Source organism: Ruditapes philippinarum, unplaced genomic scaffold, assembly GCF_026571515.1.
Source record: "Ruditapes philippinarum isolate M1 unplaced genomic scaffold, ASM2657151v2 ctg2648_1_1_1_1, whole genome shotgun sequence".
NCBI lineage: Eukaryota > Metazoa > Mollusca > Bivalvia > Venerida > Veneridae > Ruditapes > Ruditapes philippinarum.
In genome coordinates, this window is record NW_026860981.1 from 1 (window position 1) to 23,236 (window position 23,236).

Below are 23,236 nucleotides of genomic sequence, written 5' to 3' on the forward strand. Positions count from 1 at the left end.
TTGAGATTTCTGGAGGAGACGGAGTTACATTTTGGTCTGGATGAGCAGTGGTTTCTTTTATCCTGTAATAGAAATATATTAAATTAATGACAATCATTCATAATTTGGTTTAAAGTTAAAAGTTAAACATATTTTTAATCAAGATATATAATAATATGTTAATAATTTACAAATTTAAGCAGAAAGGATTTGGACCAAGAGCTGCAATAATTCATTGTAGTTCTCTCCTTTAACAAAGCAATGTAAAAATATAATACATGGCTTACAGTATTCCTAGAAAAAAATTCGCATTTTAAGTTAGCGCTTTTCGCTGTAGGCATGATTCCGCGAATCTTTATAGCTGCGAATATGTCACTTATAACAAATCCGTGAACATTTCAACCAAATATAAACATAAATGTGCAGAATATTTATTATAATCTAATTACACAAAAAGTGCTATAGAAATGTGTAAAGAAATATGTATGTATGTTATAGATACCTGTTTGGACCCTGAATAAAATAAATTGTCAATTATTAGTAGTCAAGACGTTTACAAAAGCATTTACAGTTTGTGTACATTGAATGGCTTGGTTTTTATTTGCTTGGAGTAGGTGTAATCCTTTGTTAAAATTACAATAGCGATCAAGAGCTACACTGATAAGCAGCTGTTATGCTGTTATAATAAAAGTGATGTACAGTGGGACTGTCCGATACTGAGTAAAAAAATACGTATCAACATTTTGAAGATAAAGTCAGTTATGATTCAAATGAGAATAAGTGCTAACAGGTCTGACTATATCTTACTTAATCATATAATGAAAAAGGTAAGTAAATAAGATAAAAGTGTTCACGGAACAACTGTCTGTGTTCGACAAGTCAATAGATGAAAGGGTACTGTCAAAAAAAATTAAAAGAATTAAAAGTATCCAACAGGCGAGGACATGTATCAAAAACGTAGTCTCTTTAAATTTTTTATATTCGCGAAATTCGCCGTTACTACAAATCCGCGAAAATGCTGACTTTGTGAAAAACGCAAAATATTGTATCCGTGAACATTTCTAGGAATACAGTATTTCATTTTAATTAAACCCTATAAAGAGAGAAAAAAATCAAAGTTATTTACAAATATGTAAGTAATTAAACACTATGTTGTATGACAACTAGCATGTTACATGTTAGAACCTTTTTGTATCTCTTATAAATTTATAAAAAGTGCCAAAAATGCTTTTCCTTCGCACTCCAATACTGCTATTTTCATGCATAATTTTCACCTTAAAACCATGTTTCAATAAGTAAAGGCAAAGCCTCAAAACGAGCTCTTTGACAGAAATTACAATACATTTCATAAATATGATCACATTTATTAAAATAGAGAAAAGGAATCCCTAAAGAACGCCAAAACAACAAAATTGAAAATATTGCAGGCTCAGTTGGCCCTTTAACGGCTGCATACTTTTTACTTCAATACACTTAGAACTGCACACTTTAGAAATTTGATTTATTTCGTCCAAAAAATTCACTTAACACTAGTAGTACTACATTCTATTTTTTACTTTCCAAATAAGACCATTTCATATTTTATATGATATCTGAATTGAATACACCCTTCATTAGTGAGTACATAAATTCACTTAAAATTAAATTTAACAATAAGTAATTCCATCTCAGGTAAAGGATATCCTAAAACAGGAATGTATCTGAAGTTGATATTGACTCACTATCTATTTCTATTTATTCTATATTTTATGAGTAAGTTGTGTACAAACTGTAAAGGTATTTTTTTAACTGTAATATTATCAAAAATTGCTCTGTATACTTGAATCAGTCAAAATTTAGGTACTTAATGATGAATTCATCAAATGACAATAGTGAAAGTGCTAAGAATCCCATTTCATGAAAAGGTACATTTGCAAAACTTGTTAATAGGATTGATGGTAATCAGCAAAGGATTCCAAATGTCAATTTAAATGGGACCATAATGGCACAGGAAACCAGAAAAACTTTTGCCCGGCTAGCTATGTTAAAGAATTGTGCAGGTCACATGCTGGTACAGATTCCTGGCGTGCTCCAAATATAATAGGACAGGGAACCAAAATAAGCTCTGATGAAAAGCAGGCATACTAAAAAAAAAATATTACCCAAAATTTTGCTTTCCTTCAGGCAAATGTTCTCAAAACCATCACTTCTTAATATACTCTTGTTACTGATATGCTAGCTTTGGGAGCAGGCCCTTTGGCTTGGTCATCAGGCTCGCAATCAACAATTAGACATTTGATTAACCAATTTGGAGAAAAATTTTCAGAGTAATTTTGGAAATTGGAAAAAACTGCCGTTTCATTTTGTATTGGAAAAATGTGTCGTTTTCTGGTATAAGGTACATAAGGGGGAGGTGGGGCTTAAAGTAATAATAAGCAATTTAATTTCATGGGTAACCGTAAAAGCTTAATTTTCAATTTACTTACACAGTACTGCGATTATGAGATCCCATTGAGCATTTAAAATAGTTCCATCTATCCACTACATATCCTTTCCTACATATATTACCGCATTGTCTGTCTACAAAGAAAAGTTAATATACCGTTCATAGTGATACAACTAAACAGAAGATTTTTTTTGCAGCTTACTGGCAGAGGAAGTCCTTCAGTACATTATTTCCGGCACAAACAGGCACCTGAGTAGAACCACCAACATTCCTTTAGCAAGCTATATATCAAACATATTTAAAACTCCTTCTGCATTTCCAAATGGTTCTTGATATAAACAAGAGCATCCATGTGGTGTCCACACTAGACTATTACGGTCAATTATTATCAATAACCAATTTTTACAAATATTTTAAGTTAAAAGGAGGCATAACTCCTAAAAATATTGCTTTCAGGAGCTCACTACTGTGATTGTCATGATAAGCAAGTATTCCACTTTTTGTGTTGATAACTTTTAAAATGTTTGAATTATGGGCTGCATGAAAGTTTTTGCTTGACTCCCAACAACAATGCATTGTTCATTATAGCTAGACCTTTTCTTGGAAACAGGCAAGCCAACAATAGCTTTCAATAGGAAAGCTGCTCATAATGTAGAATTTTCTTAGTTCAAAAAGGACCATTATTCTGTGAAAATCCAAGTTAAAGTTAAAGGCCTTAGACAGTGACCTATAAAGCTCTAAAATAAGCGTGTGAATTTCAACCCATTCTCTTCAGTAGTTTTAAGATTCCAACTTGCATGCAAAAACATAACCAAAGTATGGCGCTGACACCTGGGTTAGTACAATAGGCCTCCCAATTCTATCAACAGTCAAGCTATAAATGTGATTAAATATGGCAGCCAGCAGTATAGCCTAGCCAAATTGTGTTCATGTGCTGACCTGCCTTACTCTATATCCATTATCGCCAGGAGCAAAGTAAGCTTAGATTGATTATAAAATTGGAAGAGCTTCACAAGGAATACATTATTCTTACTTGGTAAAAGTCGCTTTCCTGGTCCACATATACTCTTAAATGTATCCAATTTTTCACAGACAGAAACTTCATTATGAGCTAAACTTGTGTACATCTTTGAGGTGTCCGAGCTTACAAATCCATTATCAACATCACAGTATCCACGACCCGGATGGGTATTATTTCCTGAATATAACACTTTAATACCCCAATATGAAATCAAGCCTGGATCTTCATGTTTAAAATCAGTGCACGCTTTGAAGCAGTCATCACGGACTGGCTGGAAAAATCCATCTGGGCAAACACTTTTCTGTATCACAATTTGCTGGTGCTCGTCATCAAAGAACACCTTGTTCATTTGTCCTTAAATATGTAAAATTACAATTTCAAACATTAAATAACTTTTAATTTCAACACAGGGCTTTTTCCCCTTCAATTGTCGAGGCCACTTACAGGTGTCTTCCCCTAAGAAAACTCCCCTCAAAAAAAAATGTTAAAAATAATTCAGTTCTCTCTTAAAAGTCAATTAAGAAAATTTATTCTTTCCCTTTAGCAAAAAATAATGTTATTTTCCCAAATGTACCAGAAGGATCCCTTCCAGTCCTCTTCTTTTAGGGTGTAACGGTATAATATCTTAAGGATGGTATCTCATTACTGTTTCCACAGTTCAGTTCACGGTAGACAAAATACCCAAATGGAACGGCATGGTCCGACATTTTTAACCATTTTCATTGGGAGTAAACCGGGTAATTATTAAGTAACAACAGCAAATTAATATATCCACCTCAGTTAGTTTTAACTAGAAAATATAGAGACATTTCTACTAGAAATGTGTCCATAGGACACGGGTGTCCCTACACCCCACTGTTTTGACAATCTTATTGACTCTAGGTCAAAAAGCTCAAAAGTTGGTTGATTCTAAAGTTATCGTCCTAAAACTACTTTTCTATTTTGAGTAACAGTGACCTTGACCCCAGGGAGTCAAAAAACAACACACCAGGGTACTCAAACAAGCTTGCAATATACCAAGTTTGATTTAAGTATCTCATTCCTGGCATAACACTTACATCCTTCTTCGTGCATTCCTATTTGAAGGGGTAAATAACCCTAAAAGTTTGAGAATGACCCCTTTAAGAGAATGTTTGTTTGTTTGTTTCATTTTACGCCTTTTCCCAACAGTATTTAAGTCATATAGGCGGGTAGTTTCCTAACCATCGTTCCTGGAGAGTTACACCAGTACTAGACTACCTTCCTCCGCGCTAAACTACCAAAGCATCTCCTGGGGATCAAACCCTCTCCAGAGAGGTAACTGGATTAGAAGTCATCATCTCTAACCCCTCCACCACAGAGGCAGTTCGTAATTTTCTTAAAGATAAATGATCTTTGTTACATCTTGAAGGGTCCATCATTCTTGAATATCAGACAGGATTATCTACTGTTTACACTGATGGTAGAAAAATCTACCTAAAAATACTGTATTAAGTTTGGGTATTAAACTATCAAAAACAATTTATCAGCAATATGAAGTCTGTTCCATCTATGCAATAAAGCGCAAAATGGTATAGCTCTACACTCACAACTGCTGTTATAACTGTTTATGTAAAAACATAGAACTAAACTCTACATACCTTTTTCACAAATTTGAGGCTCGAAACAGAACTCTAAAACACCTCTGCCACCTTTATCATTTTTGCATACATAGGTGGTACCTGGTTCACATTTGAAACCGCAAGACTTTATCCTTAACTTCAGAGAACTGTTCGAGTCAGGACAAGAAAACTTCCTCTTATTATGACAAACAGCAAAGTTTTGGGAATTGAGTTCCTGTACATATACTTCTGTGTCTATTGCATTCAACACAGGAAGAAATATGCAAAGCAATATACCAGTAAATATCATCATCTGAAAGAGAAGAATTAGGTTTGGTTATCTCAAAAATGTTTTTAGCATGTGAAAGTTGGAGTCTTACGGTAACCTGCAATACTATCAGACCTACTTCAATACATTTCCTATAGTCTCACATTAGTATCCATACTGTTCTTGTTTAACCAATGAAATTTTCTGTAATAAGAGAAGATAACTCTAATTTCCAACTTGCTGAGTAATAAAAGAAATACCCCTGCTCAGGCCTTGACATTTAACTTTTTTATTTGGTTGTCCTGTCGGGCAAGTACTTTTGAAAATTACTTGCCCTGACCCAAAGCTTGCTTGCCCTGACCTAAACCGGTAAAGTGTTGAAAACAACCCTACATTTATAAGTAAGGTTTGAGAAAAAGGGTTGGCAATCTTTGAAAATGGGGTTTATTTATTCTCTAATCATGCATGGGTTTCATTATAAGCCGTACAGGCTTACAATTTTAAGAAATTAAGACATTTTGTGACAAAATCATACTCATTTTTTCACTAAAATTGGTTGGAAATAGAAGGAAGGTTAAAAGGGGCTAAACAAGATTTTAAAATGTTTTCAGTAATTAAGTTACATGTATTTTGAAGAAAAAAAAGTAAAAAAAAATGGTTATTGTGACAAAAAAAAAGTTTTGTGCATTTGATATATAAAAATCACTTAGATATAGTACTTTCTTCATAAAAGAATTTTTATAAAGTTGTGGACAGAAACTTTGTAGGTTTTTTGTTTACCACGTCTTAAGTCGCGAAAATATGTGACAATTTCATTTACCGATTTTGTATTCTTTTTACTTTCTTAATTTACATCTTTTTTCCTTGTGGATATGACTCTGTAACACATTTGTAGATGAATTGTTATTATTTTCACAATTATCTACAGGAGAAACGGATATACGATAAATTTTAGATTTTAACGGCAAAAATAAACAGCCAGAAATCGTCAAATGTTTAGACGGATAAATTAAACTATAAGTTCAAGGTTGTGATTTGAACTTCAACAGGGTTTGAACACCTTTAATAAGAAGAGGTGTTGACATAATTAATAATGCTAATCAAGTTTTGACATATTCATCAGACAACCGGATAGTCTGTGTACATGTACAATTGCCCCTGCTGTGAGGTTCGTTATTTATCGTCTCCACAAATGTGATTCGTTCTAATTAAGATTGAAATTGTAATTTGCAAGAATTATTGGTCATAATATTGGAATTTAATATGTTTACTTATGATTTTTTTCACTTGCCCTGTCGGACAAGTACTTTTGAAATTCACTTGCCCTGACCAAACTTTTGGTTGTCCCGGGCAGTCGGACAACCGTTAATGTCGAGCCCTGCTGCTTACCCTGTATGGCCAGGTTGCATGGCTTAATCGATCAAAGAACGAGACTTGTAATATTATAAAGTTAGACGTTGAAATATGATTTCTTTTCAAAACGGCTTATATTAATTTTTTTTATATAAAAAAAATTATAGGCCTATATGATCAGTACATGTGCTGGGATTGACCACAGGTGCTCGTCCAGTCTTGGTGCCCATATAAAAAAATTTACGTTAAAAAAAAAAATTTGAAAACAAAAACCACCTAAACAACAATTCTGGGTCGAGTGAAAAAATACATTATACATCCCTATACATTACTACGAAAAGGTCACCTAGTCGCCGTAACGCAATGGAGCTTTACTAGGACACGCTGTGGAACAACCACAATGTTGAGTTCTGTAACAATACAAGCTACAGAGTTCCAGATAACATGCGTATCGGCGTATTTTACGCTTCAAAATCAACTCAATACGCACCATATTTCAAATTTCTTGCGTTAATTTACGCATGCTATAAATTAAATACGCAAAGAATAAAAAATCGAAGCGTTTTTGGTGTGTACTTTCATTTTCAAAACAGCTGATTCCGTTTCCGTTTAACATTTGACTGCGTTTCTTTTTTCCGTTTAATACCCGCCCAAATATTTCCAACTATTTTTCATTCTGTAAACCAGTCAAATTATGTCTTTATCGCATAGGCGTTTGCTAAAATGTGTTGCTTGATTTCCTTTATTATTGCAAGCTTTTATTAATAAAGACTTACATCATGGCTGCTTCCAAGCCAAAGCACAGGAAAATTGACAATTTTTTTAACACGACTGAGTTGCCTGCTAAAACAATTGTAAACCCAATTGTTGAAGACATTTTAGATAGTGTATTTAAAGTGAAAAGGGCTCACATAACTGTGAATCGCAATACAACACTTGAAAATTGTTAAAATTTTTTAAGTTCGTGGCTGCAAATTATTGAACTGCAAATGAAATGTCTGACTTGTCATAAATTTAAAGCTGGCAATGTATGGGCTAATGAAGGTGCAATAAATATACAGAAATCAGCAATTGACAAGTGATAATTTGTAATGTTATAGTTTATGTATTGTCACCGATTTTTGTTGTAAACAATGTAAAACAGTCTTCGACTTAACCCACTCGACCGACGACCGAGTCGAGTAAATTTGCAGGTGGTCGAGTGAAATTTCCAAGCTGGTAGCCCGTTAGGTCGAGGGCTTTTTTCATATCCAAATTAAGAAAATGTTGGAAATATGCAGAGCTCCAGATAGCAATGTTTTGGCTTTATGAAAATACAATAGATTTCTGCTGAATTGGATGGAAAACTAAAAGTGCTATTGTCAACATTGCTGTAAGTTGAAAACGAAAGTAGCAGGAAGTGACATCGAGTAAAAAGGGAAGGTAACTCTTGGGAGTTTCTGAAATGAAATTATTGATAAAGTTAAATTTGGTGTAATCATCGTAGGACTTAACAAAATATTCAATTTGTTTAGACATATATTATAATTTTTTTGCTACAAAATAAAGGAAAATGTTGTACTTGCCACTTTATTTATTGGAAAACATATTTCTCCCTTGCCATCTGCAGTTTTGTACTCATTATTTTCGTACCAAGTTTACAGTTACGGACAATTTCCTCAAAGACTAATTCTTTGTGTATAAAAGTTTTAATTCTATTATATTTATTTTTCATTAATTCTAATTTCAATTATAAATAATCAAAACCAAAGAACGGCACTAAAATGTATTCTGTAGAAATAGAGTATGAATAAAGCCTCATGCTGACCATGTAGCTGATTGTAAAAGAATGTGACACATTCAAACAACAACATGTCAGCAACAAAAAAATGAGTCTTGTCATTAATTTGCTGTGTAACCTAAACAAACCCTAGTCTAGGGAAGCCTGCCTTAACAGAGCAAGTTTTGTATTATTTCACATTGAATCAATATTTTATTATTTATGTAAGTCAGACTGATTTATGTAAAGAAAGGAACCTTTTAGAAGGCAATGAAATTTGATAACAAAACAATGCAAATTCTTTTTATAAATTTTACCCCAGAATTTTCATTTTACTCTAGATTTTGATGGGTAAACCACCTTGGCCCTAAAAATTATTTGCAGCTTTATTGAACTTAAAACGCTTATGAAATATTATTGATTGTTAGACATTTATTAGGTGTCATCTCATGCTTCACAATATGTCTTTTCTCTTGTATTTTGAAGGCACTAAGCCAAAAAGGAACACACCAAAAAAAAAAAAAAGTAATACGAAAAGGAATATAAATTTGTTGTCAATGCATGTACCAGCCGACATGGTTACAGTAAACGAGGAGAAGAGTATTTTCAGTTTTTAAACAATTTTTTTTCAGTGTCTATGGACAATGCCACAGAAATATCAAAATATCTTCTTTTCATATGTAGTTTAAACTCTTCTTATTTAAATAATGAAAGGAAGAAAAGTTGATTAGTTGATATTTTAATAATGTTAAATGGTATATAAAACATATAGAAAGTGTTATTTTTGTACAAAATGTATGCAAAAAATACCATTTTGGTTCGGGATAGTTAAAATGTGTTCGGGCTAGTGAACTTTGTAAGCTGCTAGCCCGACTGGGCTAGTGCTGATAAAAAATTAAGGCGAAGACTGGTAAAATAAAATTAAGAATATTGTAAAAGCCTTTCAATTGAAGTGATTTCACACTGAAGCCTGAATATCGGAGAATGGGTGTGTTAATTTTAATGTAATAAACCTGTGATGCAGCAAAAAAAGTAAAGTCATTTAATTGTACTCTTTAGATTTATGATATATCTAAATTTACCCTCACATTCTGAAAAGTGGGGGTAATTACCCCCAGTGTCAAAAAATTATCTGGAACTCTGAAGCTATTTTGCTACTCTTTACATAGTCCAATAGATTAGACGTTACAGGCTTGTTATAGTTTTATGTTGGTCAAGCCTGACGTCTAATAGTTATTGCTATTAAATAAACGCGTAGCATTTTGAAAAATTAAAAAAATGTCTGTTGACTTGCCTTTCAAGCTTTATTCAAAAGCCTATCTTCTGTTCTTTCAATTGCATGGTCTATCATTAACAAAAACTTTCAAACAATGTACTTATCAATTAAAAATAAAATATCAATCTATTTCGCTCATCGGCCATACTGGTTAAGTAATGCATTTTACAGATTGATTCCAATTTTTTGAACAGAAAAATATATTCGAACACACTGACGGTGCATGGGAAATTATTTCGTTGAAAAAATATTCCGTTAGAAACTTCTGGACTCATTTAAACGCTTGCATTTGAATTAGCCAATCAGACTTCGCGCACTGTATGGCGGCCATTTGTATAGCGGCTGTACAAGGTATTTAATTAAATGAGAGGATTTAATCATGACTTTTCGGATGTGACAGTTCAATTATTTTATTAAAAGGTATTTATTTTTTAGTTTTGTTCATAATTAGGTCAAAATTAATGTAAATACACGCTGTTTTGTTTAAATGCATTAGATCTAAATCGATGTCTAATGTCATTTTTTTTTGCTACACGATTTTGCAAAGATCTGTTAAGACTTAACGTAACATGGAAAATGAAAAATGTAAAATATCAGATTATTGAATGATAAATATGAAATAGGTTACGTATAGGTCTTATAATTAGGACTACTCTTTACACAACATGCATTTAGAAAATTGTTAACATTCTTCTTCTACATTACCTACAATCTTAAATAACAATAACTTACATTTAAACTCGGCAGAGCTCCAGATAGCGTGCGTATAAGCGTAAAATACGCATAGAAAATCTAAAATACGCATCACTTTCAAAATTCGTGCGTCACAGTTACGCACAACAAAATGAAAATACGCTCGTATGTCAAAATTTATGCGTAAAAGAATAGAAGTGTAAACATTTGATATGTAGAAAGAAAATGTTTTGAGCCTAAAATACAATATATTTCCATTTAATTGCATTGAAAACTAAAAATTCTGTTGTCAACAACGCATGTTAAAAACGAAAGTAGCAGGAAATACAGAAGGGAGGTAACTCCCGTAGATCTATCAACCTGTGAAATTATTGATGAAATTTGTGCCAGATAATCATCGTAGGAGTTAACACAGTATTAAGATTGTTTAGGCATCTATTGACATACTTATGCCTCAATATAAACAAAAATATATTTTAATTTCTTTAACTTTAGTTGTTGGGACAAAATAACATGTTATTCACCTGCAGTTTTGTACTCAATATTTTCGTACCCAGTCTACAGTTATGGACAATTTTCTCTCAGACCAATATTTTTTTTTAAGGAAAGATAAAAAAATCTTGTTTACGTTTCTTTAATTCTAATTTCAACTATAATTGTTCAAACTGGAGTACATGATAAGGTACATGCCAACAAAAATAAAGAAAGAAAAATATTGACTACTAGAAAATAAAATAACTTGAGGGCTTCCACTAGTGGAAGTTTGGGAGTCTTTTACTCCTTCAATTGGCCTGTGACTTCCAAAATTCAATACTTTCCTTCTTTACCTATATTATGTGACTTCCAATATCAGAGATTTTGAAGTCTTTGACTTCCAAATTTTGAAAATGGAAGCCCTGATAATTTTGCTGTGTATCCTAAACTTGAGTTCCAGTATACTCTGGAAGTCTGACTTTACATGGCATGTTTTGTATTGTTTCACATTAAATCAGTATTTAATTTGTAAAGGTTCATCTAAAAAAAGAAAATAAACAAACAAACAAACACAACAATAAGTTTAATTTGTTTATAAAAAATGCAAAATGCTTTTTTGACAGATTTTACCCCTTAAGTTTTTCAGAATTTGCATTTTACCCCTCACTCTAAATTTTGAGGGGTAAAAACCCCTTGGCCAAAAAAATTATCTGGAGCTCTGACTCGGACACTCCAATTTGTTAAAATCTTGCAAAATTCCGTTGATGGTCGGCCATTTTGTCGGAAACTAAAGTACAAAACCTACATCGTACTGTTCCGCTCTCCTGGTTTCCTACAACTGCGTTCGCAGAACAGGAGACAACGGTAACCATCAATTTATTGGTTACTGTTGTCTATTGTTCAGGACAGTACGGTGTATGTTTTGTACTTTCGTTTTCGACAAAATGGCCGGCCATCAACGGAATTTTGCAAGATTTTAACAAATTGGAGTGTCCGAATTTAAATGTAAGTTATTTAAGATTGTAGGTAACTGGTAAGGTAGAAGAAGAATGTTAACAATTTTCTAAATGCATGTTGTGTAAAAAGTAGCAAAATAGCTTGTATTGTTACAGAACTCGACATTGTGGTTGTTCCACACCGTGTCCTAGTAAAGCTCCATTGCAGTTACGGCGACTAGGTGACTTTTCCGTAGTAATGGTAGATTCTATATAGGGGAAAAAAAAATTTTTTTTCTTTCACTCAACCCAGAATAGTACTGTAAACTGTTGTTTAGGTGGGTTTTTTTTTTTCAATTTTTTTTTTCAAATTTTTTTTTTTACTTCAATTTTTTTATATGGGCACCAAGACTGGACGAGCATCTGTGGGATTGACAAATATACTTTTAATATTGCCCTTTTAATTTGGAATTTAAAGGCGTTTTAAGCGCCGCACCCCAAGTCACGTGTCTGTGATAATATGCTGATAATTTGAGTGATTCATAACTGCACACTAATTAGTGTTACTTTTAAAATTTCACATCAAGCGAATGTTACCAGAAACAGTGAACTAAATGAAATGTTTGCTTACATTCACTTATTATATTAGCCTTAGGGCATTTGCTGATTCTGAAATCATGTGCTTCTCGAAACTTCTCGACTTGTCGCCTGCCTTTAATACAGGGGGGAACCAGATTATGGACGAAATTGACTAGACACCGGAAAGGCACCATTTCTGCGGAAAAGACCTAGCATGACCGGACGATTTCAATAAATTTTATCAAGGATAGGTTCAAGTCAAACAAAATTTACATTTTGACATACATAATTCCTTTCAAATTTATAATTTACTTCGCATGAACGTTAAAATAATTCACATGACCCAACGAAATTTCTATACAGTACAGTAAATATCCATCGGGATTTACCTGTTGCATTCAAATTATAACAAGAAAAGCATTGATGCAAAGCATCAAAGGGCGTCCAAGCAAGAAATGCAGCAAGTGAAGATGAACTAGTAGACATATGATGACAAGATATTCTTATAAACTTTTCAATGGTTTTTACCAGTATATCACTTATGAATGAGCGGACGAAAGACATTGTTCATTATGAACTTTGATTGTCATGCTAGAGATTAGAATATTACTTGTTATTTCCTCATGACCGTGGTTATTAATAGCAACGGATTTTGTGTGTTTGCGTTTGTTTACCCTCGCCACTGGAAAGAGACCATATGGGCGAGCAACGGATATACATGTATACAATCATTTATAATCCATATGTGTAACGCATGATCAACACCACACTTGTGTAATTTTCCCTTATTATGTTATCGCTATTAGCGAAGACTCCCGCGCATATGCACTTGTTTCCCTTCAGTATTTTATTTCCTCCACGTGGGAGAGCCAATGTTAGTGTTTTTTACGATTGATTATTTTCTTTATTAGTTTTATACAATTTAGGGAATGGATTTCAAATAGTTTTTGACAAAAAATATTCGTTTTTACAAAAAAAGTTGTTACTGTTATCGTCAGCATGTTCCGGTTCAGTTATAATCAGTGGACTTCTGGTCCATCTTTTGTCCAAATTGGCATGCATAGCACTGGTGGCACAAATCGTCCAGTCTTGGGTTACCCTACCTACCCCTTTAAAAGTGAAACTTTTTTTTTTTCGAAAAAAAAATATCCTTAATAAACCCTTTATGATATACAAATAATTTTTAAAAAAATAGTGATAATAAATTGACTCTCTTTACCTGTAAAAAACATAGGTACATTTACTGGTATATCAAGGTCATTTTTTTTTCAAAATTATTTCTTTATCATAATTACAGAGTTGATTTAGGAGTTTTCTAAAAAAAAAAAAAAAAAAAAAACATTTTTAAGGGATGGGATGATGGCACAACTGGGCAAGCCTTTCCTTTTAAAAGGAAACTTTATTGGCGACCGCGCCGAAGCGCGGCGCCCCTTTATGGAATGAAATCAGATTTTGTGAAAGGGCGACAGCAACTTCTCGAGCCTTTTAGTCGGTCATAATAAAAGCCGATCATTCCGATTCTTAATTATTAATTAATCCGTGGTACAATGAATAGCGAACTTTCAAACATTTTCAAATGAAATAACCTTTTCCGTCAATAAATCGCGCTCTTCGTTTTTTTTATTTACTCAGTGGGTTATTAATTATGGTATGTTATTGTTGTACATTTATCCGAAAGCTGTAAATAGAATGATGAGTTGATGACCTAAATATTCCGAAAATCTATTTATAGAGGGATGTGCTCCTATCGGTAATTCCCGGTCTCTCCCGGTCTATTTTGACCGGGATTTACTATAGTGACCACACGTTTATCGTTCGGTCTCTCCCGGTTTTGGAGTTGATGTTTGATATCGTTACAGAACAGAACAAATTATTTACAGATAAATATAAGCTTTTTTTCCAAAATGAATGTTTGTCAGTTAATTTGGTTACAATAATTAATGAACACAGATCAACTCTCAAATTTATTGATTTTTCTGTACGAAATCTGCTGTGGTCATAGTATTATTTTTACAATAGGTTTATCTCTTAGATTTGGTTCGCTAAATTGCTAATCATGGTCATGCAACTACATAGTTAGGTGAAGAAGCAGGCGCTTGTTTTGGTTGAGTCTATTATGTTTTGTTTAGGGGGTGAGTTGTCATACACAAATTTACAATTTATATGCATTTATTTTTTGCCAATGATTGTTATTATCTTAAATGCTTCTGGGATTGTTGTTTTATCAATTCATTTCTAAATAAGATTGTTATATGTCTATTAACGGAATAATTTTAATGAACACGAAATTAGTTCACACCTACATGTGTATTGGTAACGTGTAGGGCTGGGGCGAGTATCCGAGTACTCGGATAATCACGAATCAAAGTGAAAACTCGAGTTTGAATATTCGTAAGCCCTGAGATCGTGGATCGCGATTTAATCTTTTTATATACTTTCACTGTTTCTCACACTCTTAAAATCGAGAAAAATACGATTTGAGCATAAATAATATGAAGTTTACCTAAATACAATTAATTTGCCAGTTAAAGACCATGTACCATGATGCTGAGCTAGGAAGTAATTGGTTTCAAAAAACAAAACAAAAATGCTCATCCAAAGAATAAAAACATAAACCTGGTTTATATTTTATATGTTTAATGTTTAGTATATTGTGTTTTTTTTTAAATAAACATGTTTTATAACTAATGTACATGTTTTTATGGGTGTCTTGATAACAAAATATTTGTGGTTTGATTTGTGAATCGTAAGTGCTGAATCGTGGTTCGGATCGGATCGTTACTTATCCGACGATCCACACCCCTAGTAACGTGATGGTTTAAGCCAATGAAAACACGTCAATATTATTATACTCAGGCAGAGAAAAAGTGTGCAAAGAGTAAATCGATAATCTTTATGTAGCCAGTAAACTTTGAATTGCAAGTATTTTTTCATATCTTTTCGGCAGAATAAAGTTTTCGAGGATTCGTATCGTAAAATGGCTGCCATTTACAGTATCAAGTGATTATCCCAAGCACCACCGCGACTTAGCGCGGAAATTTTAATTATAGCTAACCTCTGCGCGTATACCTTTTTCATATTTTATTGTAATAAATATTTACAAACTGTGTCTTTCGGGTTTTTTTATCAATATATAACCAATAATGAGGTTAATATGAATAAATAATCATATCTCAAATCTTTGACTATGATTTACAATGAAATTTTACCTTAAGTGTATTAAAAAGGTTTTTAATTTCCTGTGATTTTATTTTGTGATTATGCTTCAAAGCAGTCAATTGACCGTGAATTTTCTTTTCATATTTTGATTTCCTTGAAATCATTTTTCTCATCTGAAGGCATGCAACTTTAATATGGTGATACATTAATTACATTCCATGGAAATGTTAAAAGATATAATTGCGTCCATTTCATTTTTCACTTTTTTCACAGAAAGAGTCATTCGTTTTGGCAGTTGCTAATTTCATTTAAATAGCAGCTTTATAGACAAGTAAATGCACTAAAAGACTTCGTTACGTGGTACCAATTAATATGCATGTATCAACTATGTTACACCTTTAATATCTATGTCACTTGTCTATTGATCACAGATATACCGACAACACAGGATGCGCTATCTGTAGATCAGCACGTGTTCAGGTTAATGATATGCATGTGCTATTTTTAGATTGTTGATCACCAAGACGTTATACTGTACTTAACTCCACGTTAGAATTGCGTTTAAATATAAGACACAGTAGATCTAAATGTAACTCAAACGCAGACAAATGTGATAGAGCTATGCAATTTTGACTTGTTCGCAGTAATTCTTTGTGGGATTCGGTCACGATCTTTTGGTAAGTAGGAGACGGAATATTACTACAGTAGCCATTCTCTATTTTATAAAACTAATAAAGACAAAAATCAATCATAACAGAAACTAACATTTGCGTCTTGAAAACGAATTGAAACGGAACATTTTCGTTTATAATTTAATTTATTTCTTTTTTCTACTTACGCTTTAAGAGAAAATAGAAATCCTATGCATTAAGGGTGGAACCGCAGCGTGATATAGTAGTATTTTAAGGGGTGAATCGAGTGCAAAAAATATTAGCTGTTATTCTCACTAAAATTGTTCTTTGAATGACACTAAAAGTATTTATCCGTTTTATAACAATCATGTAAATTTACCCGTTTGTTAATAATCATGTAAATTCCATCAGTACTTTTAGTACTTTAATTTCATATGTGACGTCAAAGCGCGCACTTGCTAGCTAGCTAGACTGTGTCTCGCGTGAATTATTGTCTACGACAATTAAAGGCCGCGACGTCGCAAAAACATGTAACGTCTACGACACGTTTCATAAAACGGTCGTACGACGTTGTCGCAGACGTGCGGCACCGACAACAAAATGTCGTAGACAACGACAAGTTGATAACCCCCCCGCCCCCGATGTCACTAATAAGGTCATAACTTTACTGTTTTTGTTGCCATATAGTCTCTCTTTGAATTTGTAAGATATTATGATATTTTGTTAGTTTTAAATTTTCATTAAAGTCAACAAGAAATAACAAGATCAAAGGTTTCATGCGTCTGCGAATATCTTTTTTTAACTTTTTAAAAATACCATTATACATTTATATATTGAATAATAGATGATATCTGCTATTCAATAAACCATTAAAAGAATCAAAATTTTATATGTACAAAATTAATATAAGGTAAATTCATTGGTAACATTAGTGGCATAACAGTTTTGCGAATACATAGGTACCGTATTTTGTCTAAGGTTCTTACTGACTAGGTCACGTGAACCAGTGGGCGGAGCGATCCCTTCTCTGGCGTAATGTCAATTACAAACTGAATTCGGTACATCTCATTGGTCATTCTTAAATAGAATGTAAAGTATAGTTCTTACCATTCTAAAATAAAATTTTAAGGATAACTCTAAAATAAAATGTAATTAAGAGATAGTTTTGCCACTATAAAATAAAATGTAAAGGATAGTTAAGAAAATATAATGTATAGGAATGAAGATAGTGCCTAACTTTTTGGTTTTGGTTAATTTGTAAATGATTACAAAATTTATAAAATCAAGCGTAAAATAAGTTAAAGGGACACATAAAATAGAAGTTGTCACACTTTGAAAAATCATCAATATGCTATTTAATATAATTTCAATGATTTCCTTTAGCTACAAGAAATAACTATAATGTCATTGTTATGCAAGCATTGCTAATTAACATTTATTTATTTATTTATTTATTTATTTATTCATTCATTCATTCATTCTTTTATATTTATTCATTCATTCATTCTTTTATATATTTATTCATTCATTCATTCATTCATTCATTCATTTATTTATTTATTTATTTATTTATTTATTTATTTATTTATTTATTTATTTATTTATTTATTTATTTATTTATTTATTTATTTATTTATTTATTTATTTATTCATTCATTCATTCATTCTTTTATATATTTATTTATTTATTTATCTATCTATCTATCTATTTATTAAATTAAGTTGATCACTGACATCAGATAAGACAGTGGATATAATTATTAAAAATCACAGTTCTGATTATGACTACAACAAGTCAGAATCTGAGTCAGAGAAATAATAATTAGCACAGAATATTGTTTAAAGTTACTGATAGACATGATATGGTGGATAAAAAGTACCAGCGTTTATACAGGTAAAGTATACCCTAAAAATATAATAAAATAATCAAATTTCAACACAATGATTTTGTTAAGAGTGATCTATGGTTACAAGGATAGCTCATTAAGCTGGTGTGCTTATTTGCAATGGGGTCCTGTTAATCAAATAAATGGAAACAAGATGAAACCAGAGAGACATTCATTTCTCAAATAAAAATAGACAACGAAATAAACTACGAAATAATCTTAGAATTTCTAGGTAGGTTTTCATAACTGATTAAGTAGAGGCAAGTGGAAAAAATACTTACTGGATTTCAGTATCTTAACACTTATATGCTACATTATCACAGTAGTTTTGCATTATCACAGAAAAAAGGCACAGGAAAAACATAAGATGACTAAAATATAATTAGGCGTACATATGTTGCCACTCAGAAATAGAAGAAATCACATTGATGTTGTGCAGCCCAAATTGAAGCAAAATGGCTTTTAACAGACGTTTTAAATAAAGTTGGATTTGATATACATTTTACAGTTTCTGGCAAACTATTCCAATCTTTAATAACATTACAGAAAAAAGTGCCATTACATGTCTTATTACAATGAGGAAACGAAAAGTTTAACTTATTTGGGCTAGTGTTGTATTTGTGTATACGAGTATCAGACATCCGGACAAAGTTTGTTTTCATATAAGTTGGACACTTATCATAAAAAATCTTATGCATATGATTAAGTCTTAGTTATTTTACTCTATTTTCAATATTTATCATGTTAACATCTGTTAAATCAGAAGGAGATTTAAACTAGTTCTTGGATAGTATTTTTTTCATAAATCTTATGACTTTGTTTTGAGCTATTTGCAGTTTCTTTTTCAGACTTTTACTTAAACTTTCGTACCAAGATGAACAAGAATAGTCAAAATGACATTGGATTAAAGTAGAACAAAGCAGTTTTCTACAGTTAAAAGATAGACATTTACTATTTCTGTACAAAATTTAAGCTTAGTGTTTACTTTAGATATAACTGTATTAACAATTTCTTCTTCAGACAGAACATTTTCAATTTTCAAACCAAGATATATTTGACTGTCTTATCATATTTTAGTTGATTCAATAGTGTGACCATTACAAATAATGTTGAACTTAATAATCTTTTTTGGACCAAAAATCATACATTCAGTTTTTCTTAAGTGGAGAGACAGTTTATTATCAACCAGCCTTTGTAATGGAAACTTAGAAATAACATAGTTTTTCATGTTAACCAGTTTTTCTTCGACCAAGTATCTATTTTAAAGATACTTCTTGTTTTACCTTTTTTCCGTTTGAGTTTTAGTCAATGTGCAAAACGTCAACAAGTAAAGATTGGCCTTTTAACCTTCTTTTTCTAAACCAGTGTCTTTTTGCCTACCTTTTAAGACTTTTAATTCCCTAAATTTATTCAAACTGAAAAATTGTGATCAACAATGTAAAGAAAATCATAATCCAGAAGTAAAAACAAGATTTTATAGACGTATACCTGGGGAAACGGACAAAAGCCGTTCCCTCCAAAATGACAAGGCTGACAAAAGTCCTCCCGTGAAAATGACAGGGCGGACAAATGCCCTCCCGTGAAATTAACAAGGCGACAAAAGCCCTCCCGTTGCAAAAAATATATATGTATGTTAAATACCTGTTGTTTTTTTAGTTGGGACGTAGTCCCAACTAGTCTACTTACAAACCCGAATTTTCCAACCATACAGGGTTACGCCCACTGCAGTGACGTTTCATCACCACTATATATGCTATATTGTATTCCTACATTTTTCAAGGAAGTTGAATTCATAGTGATCATCCGACCATGACCGACGCATAACCGACGCGAGTGAAAAATAGTGCTCTGTATTTCTGAAAACTTTGATAAATTGCGAATAGAAGAGAAGATAAGAAATTTATTTTTTGAAAATCATGTGCAATATAGCTTGAATTACGGTATTAGAAATGTAGCGGATATAATTTGAAAGTTCGACTAATTCTATGAATGGTGATAGTAATATTCTATGAATGGAGATAAGCGATTGACGGCTTGCAATATTCAACTTACTCAGCCGTACCTTTTCATCACATTTTTTGTATGATATTACAGAAATATTTGAAAAATTATCGAAAAAAATGTAGTTTATAATTGCAAAGTGAATATTGAAATAGCCTATAATTAGATGAATCCGACAACTTCCGGTTTGTTAAGTTGCATTGATGATAACAGGATTCAAACTATTCTACTATTTATTATAACCATTTAATACATGTTGTTAAGTGAGAATGAGGCATGAGAGGTATGATCATATATATAACATAGCATTAATGAATATCAAGTAAAGGGAAGTTATCCTATTAACTGTACAACTAAACATGTAACGAGTTATCTGATGTTGATATCATAACATCTCCCTTTGTTTGAAATTGAGAAGCTCATAAACATTTGTCCGCTATAAATGTAAATTTATCCTGAGAAAGCATTAAGCAATAAAAATAATGTTCATGTCAAGACTGACAAAAATTAATGAATTTGAGATAAACACATTTAATTATTATGATAAATTTGTCCTAGATAATGCTTTCATAGCAAACACTACTGTAATGTATGCCTATTTATTCAATGTTTATATATACATTATTTTTACACAGACTGAATTATCTTTGGTTTAACCTGCCTGCCAGAACGAGTTACATAAGGTTCTGGATAAATGTTTGGCAGTTTGAGAGTATTTGTTGATGCAGGCAACTTTGAGTGATTAAAGGTCAGATTATCACTCTTGACACTGGCATGCTGTGAGGTTAACTGGTGTGAAAGTTTATCACGGGAATCTGCTATGTCTTGATTACTACAAATGGCCTGTGTAATTTGATCGTTATCAGTGTTTAATGGAGGGTCATTATCTTGGCAGGTATAATCCTTCATTAGATGTTGCCTGTTTCTGATATATTGACCACCATCAGGTGTTTCTATAGAATAGGATCGATTGTCTAATTTTTCTAGAATGACAGCGGGATTCCAAGATTTTCCCTGCTGAATTCTAACATTTTCTCCTATGTTAAATGGTTTAAGGGGCCTTGAATGTTTTTTTGAATGCACTTTTGTTTTTCAAGAAGTGACCTCATTCTCTTAAAATCTGTTGTTTTGGGTGTTGAATTCTTTTCAGACATAGGTATAAATGTCCTTATTTTTCTTCCCATTAAGATTGTCTCGTTTATAGGAACATGGTGGGGCTAAGAGCGAGGTTTGGTGCACCATTAACCGGTTTAAACTCCCCAGCAGTCATTATTATGCTGCTGACCGTTCCAAGGCGGCGCCCCACTGTGTTCCTCAGATGTATGTCTATGTTGTTTCATACTGTTTTGGTGACACTTTTGCTTGTGTCCCTTGTTGTTTTCTCGTCTACGGTAAGTATCTTCCCCATTGCCTCTAGTTTTTATTTCTTTAATTACCCCCCCCCTTCCCCCGGTCTCCTGTCCCCTTCCCATTTGTGGGCCTATTATTATTTTCTTTGAATTCCTAATCAGTTCCAAATTATTTATCATTTAATGATTAACCTGTCCGTGCTCTGTCTTTGCCCTGTCCTGTTTTTGTTCGGGGTCCGCCTGGGCTCCTTGCCGTTGGTTCTTGTTGCTGGGTCATATGGTGGTTGCGTTCATTGAACGCCGCCTTTCCTTGTTGATCTTGTTTATCATATTTCAGTGGGAGAACAACCTATGCTTAGCGGGGTAGCACGTAACTCTGAAATTGCTATCAAAGGGTCTGTCCCATCTTGCTTGCATTTTTTAAGCAATGTTTTTACTTTTTTCACGCATGATTCACTAAGGCCATTACTTTGGGGATATTGAGGTGATGACCTTACATGCTTAATGTCCCATTTAGTTGTGAATTCTCTAAATTCTTGTGATGTGTAATAACTAGCACCATCTGAAACTATTTTCTGGGGAATACCATGTCTTGAAAACCAAGTTCTCATTAACTTAATAATAGTGCTACTGTTTGTATTTTTAATCATGTCAACTTCAAAATAGTAGCTCATGTAGTCGCATACTAACAAGTAGTCTTGGTTATCTAATGTAGATACATCAGTACCTATTACCTGCCATGGGTACTTAGGGATTTCATGTGAAACCAAGGGTTCCTTTGAATTTGACCTTTGATGCTCTGCACATACAGAACACTGTTGCACTTTCTGTCTTTGCTATTGTTCGGCCAAAACATAGAATTTTGTGCCCTGCGGAAGCTACGTTCCTGACCTGGGTGACCTTTATGTAGCAAATTTAACATTTCAGATCTTAGACACTTAGGAATAATCAATCTTTGACCTTTGTAGATGATATTATCTACAACAGTGAGTTCATCTCTATAATTCCAGTATTCTAGAACTTGAGAATTGCAATCTTTGCGTTTTTCAGGCCAGCCTTGAAGAATGATTTGTTTCAAGGTCATGAGTGTTGGATCTGACTCAGTTTTTGACTTTACTTCACTAAGTTTTTGATCTGTGTTTGGCAAGTTTTTTGCTATGAAGTGAACATGCATATTGGTATTTTCGGAAATTTCTGGATAAGTATCTAGCAAATATTTCCGAGACAATGTGTCAGCAACGGGTATTTGAGTGCCTGCTTTGTGCTGCAACTCAAAATCATAACCATGTAACGCTAATAAGAGCCTTTGTAATCTTGCCGGCGCACTGTATAGGGATTTCTTAACACACTGATCAAGGGTAAGTGATCTGTTTCTACAGTTATGTGCCTACCGTAAATATACTGTCTGAACTTTGTCATGCCAAATATTATGGCAAGAAGTTCTTTCTCTATCATGGCCCATGACCTTTCTGAGTTGGTCAAGGATTTGCTTGCAAAGGCTATAGGTTTTCCATCTTGCATTAAAGTAGAAGCACAGCCATGCTGAGAACTGTCAGACTGAAGTACTAGTGCCTTATTTGGATCAAAATAAGATAGCACTGGGCCTGGACACTCAGTAAGTATGTCTTTGACTTTCTGAAATGCTCGAACTTGAGGAGCATCCCAGTGAAAAATGACATCTTTCTTTAATATTTCTGAGAGTGGATGAATGATCTCGGACAAGTTTGGGGCATATCTAGATAGATTAGTTATCATGTCAAGTATTGTCTTAAGCTCAGACTTGTCTTTAGGTGCTTCCATCTCTTGGATAGCCCTACATTTTTCGGGGTCTGGTTTCAATCCATCAGCTGAGAGGATGTGACCAAAA

The 23,236-nt window shown here is 32.9% G+C and overlaps 1 protein-coding gene across 1 annotated transcript; it reads right to left on the minus strand.

Annotated features, from left to right (window-relative positions):
* Positions 1 to 20: 20 nt before the first annotated feature.
* On the minus strand, positions 21 to 12,667 carry LOC132714116 (uncharacterized; the record flags this gene model as incomplete). The annotated part of the gene is made up of 5 exons (XM_060696869.1): positions 12,395 to 12,667; positions 5,045 to 5,318; positions 3,438 to 3,779; positions 2,445 to 2,538; positions 21 to 62 (listed from the first exon to the last, which is right to left on the minus strand). Coding segments are annotated over exons 2-5 (752 nt in total), but the record flags the coding sequence as incomplete, so codon positions are not given.
* Positions 12,668 to 23,236: the final 10,569 nt, after the last annotated feature.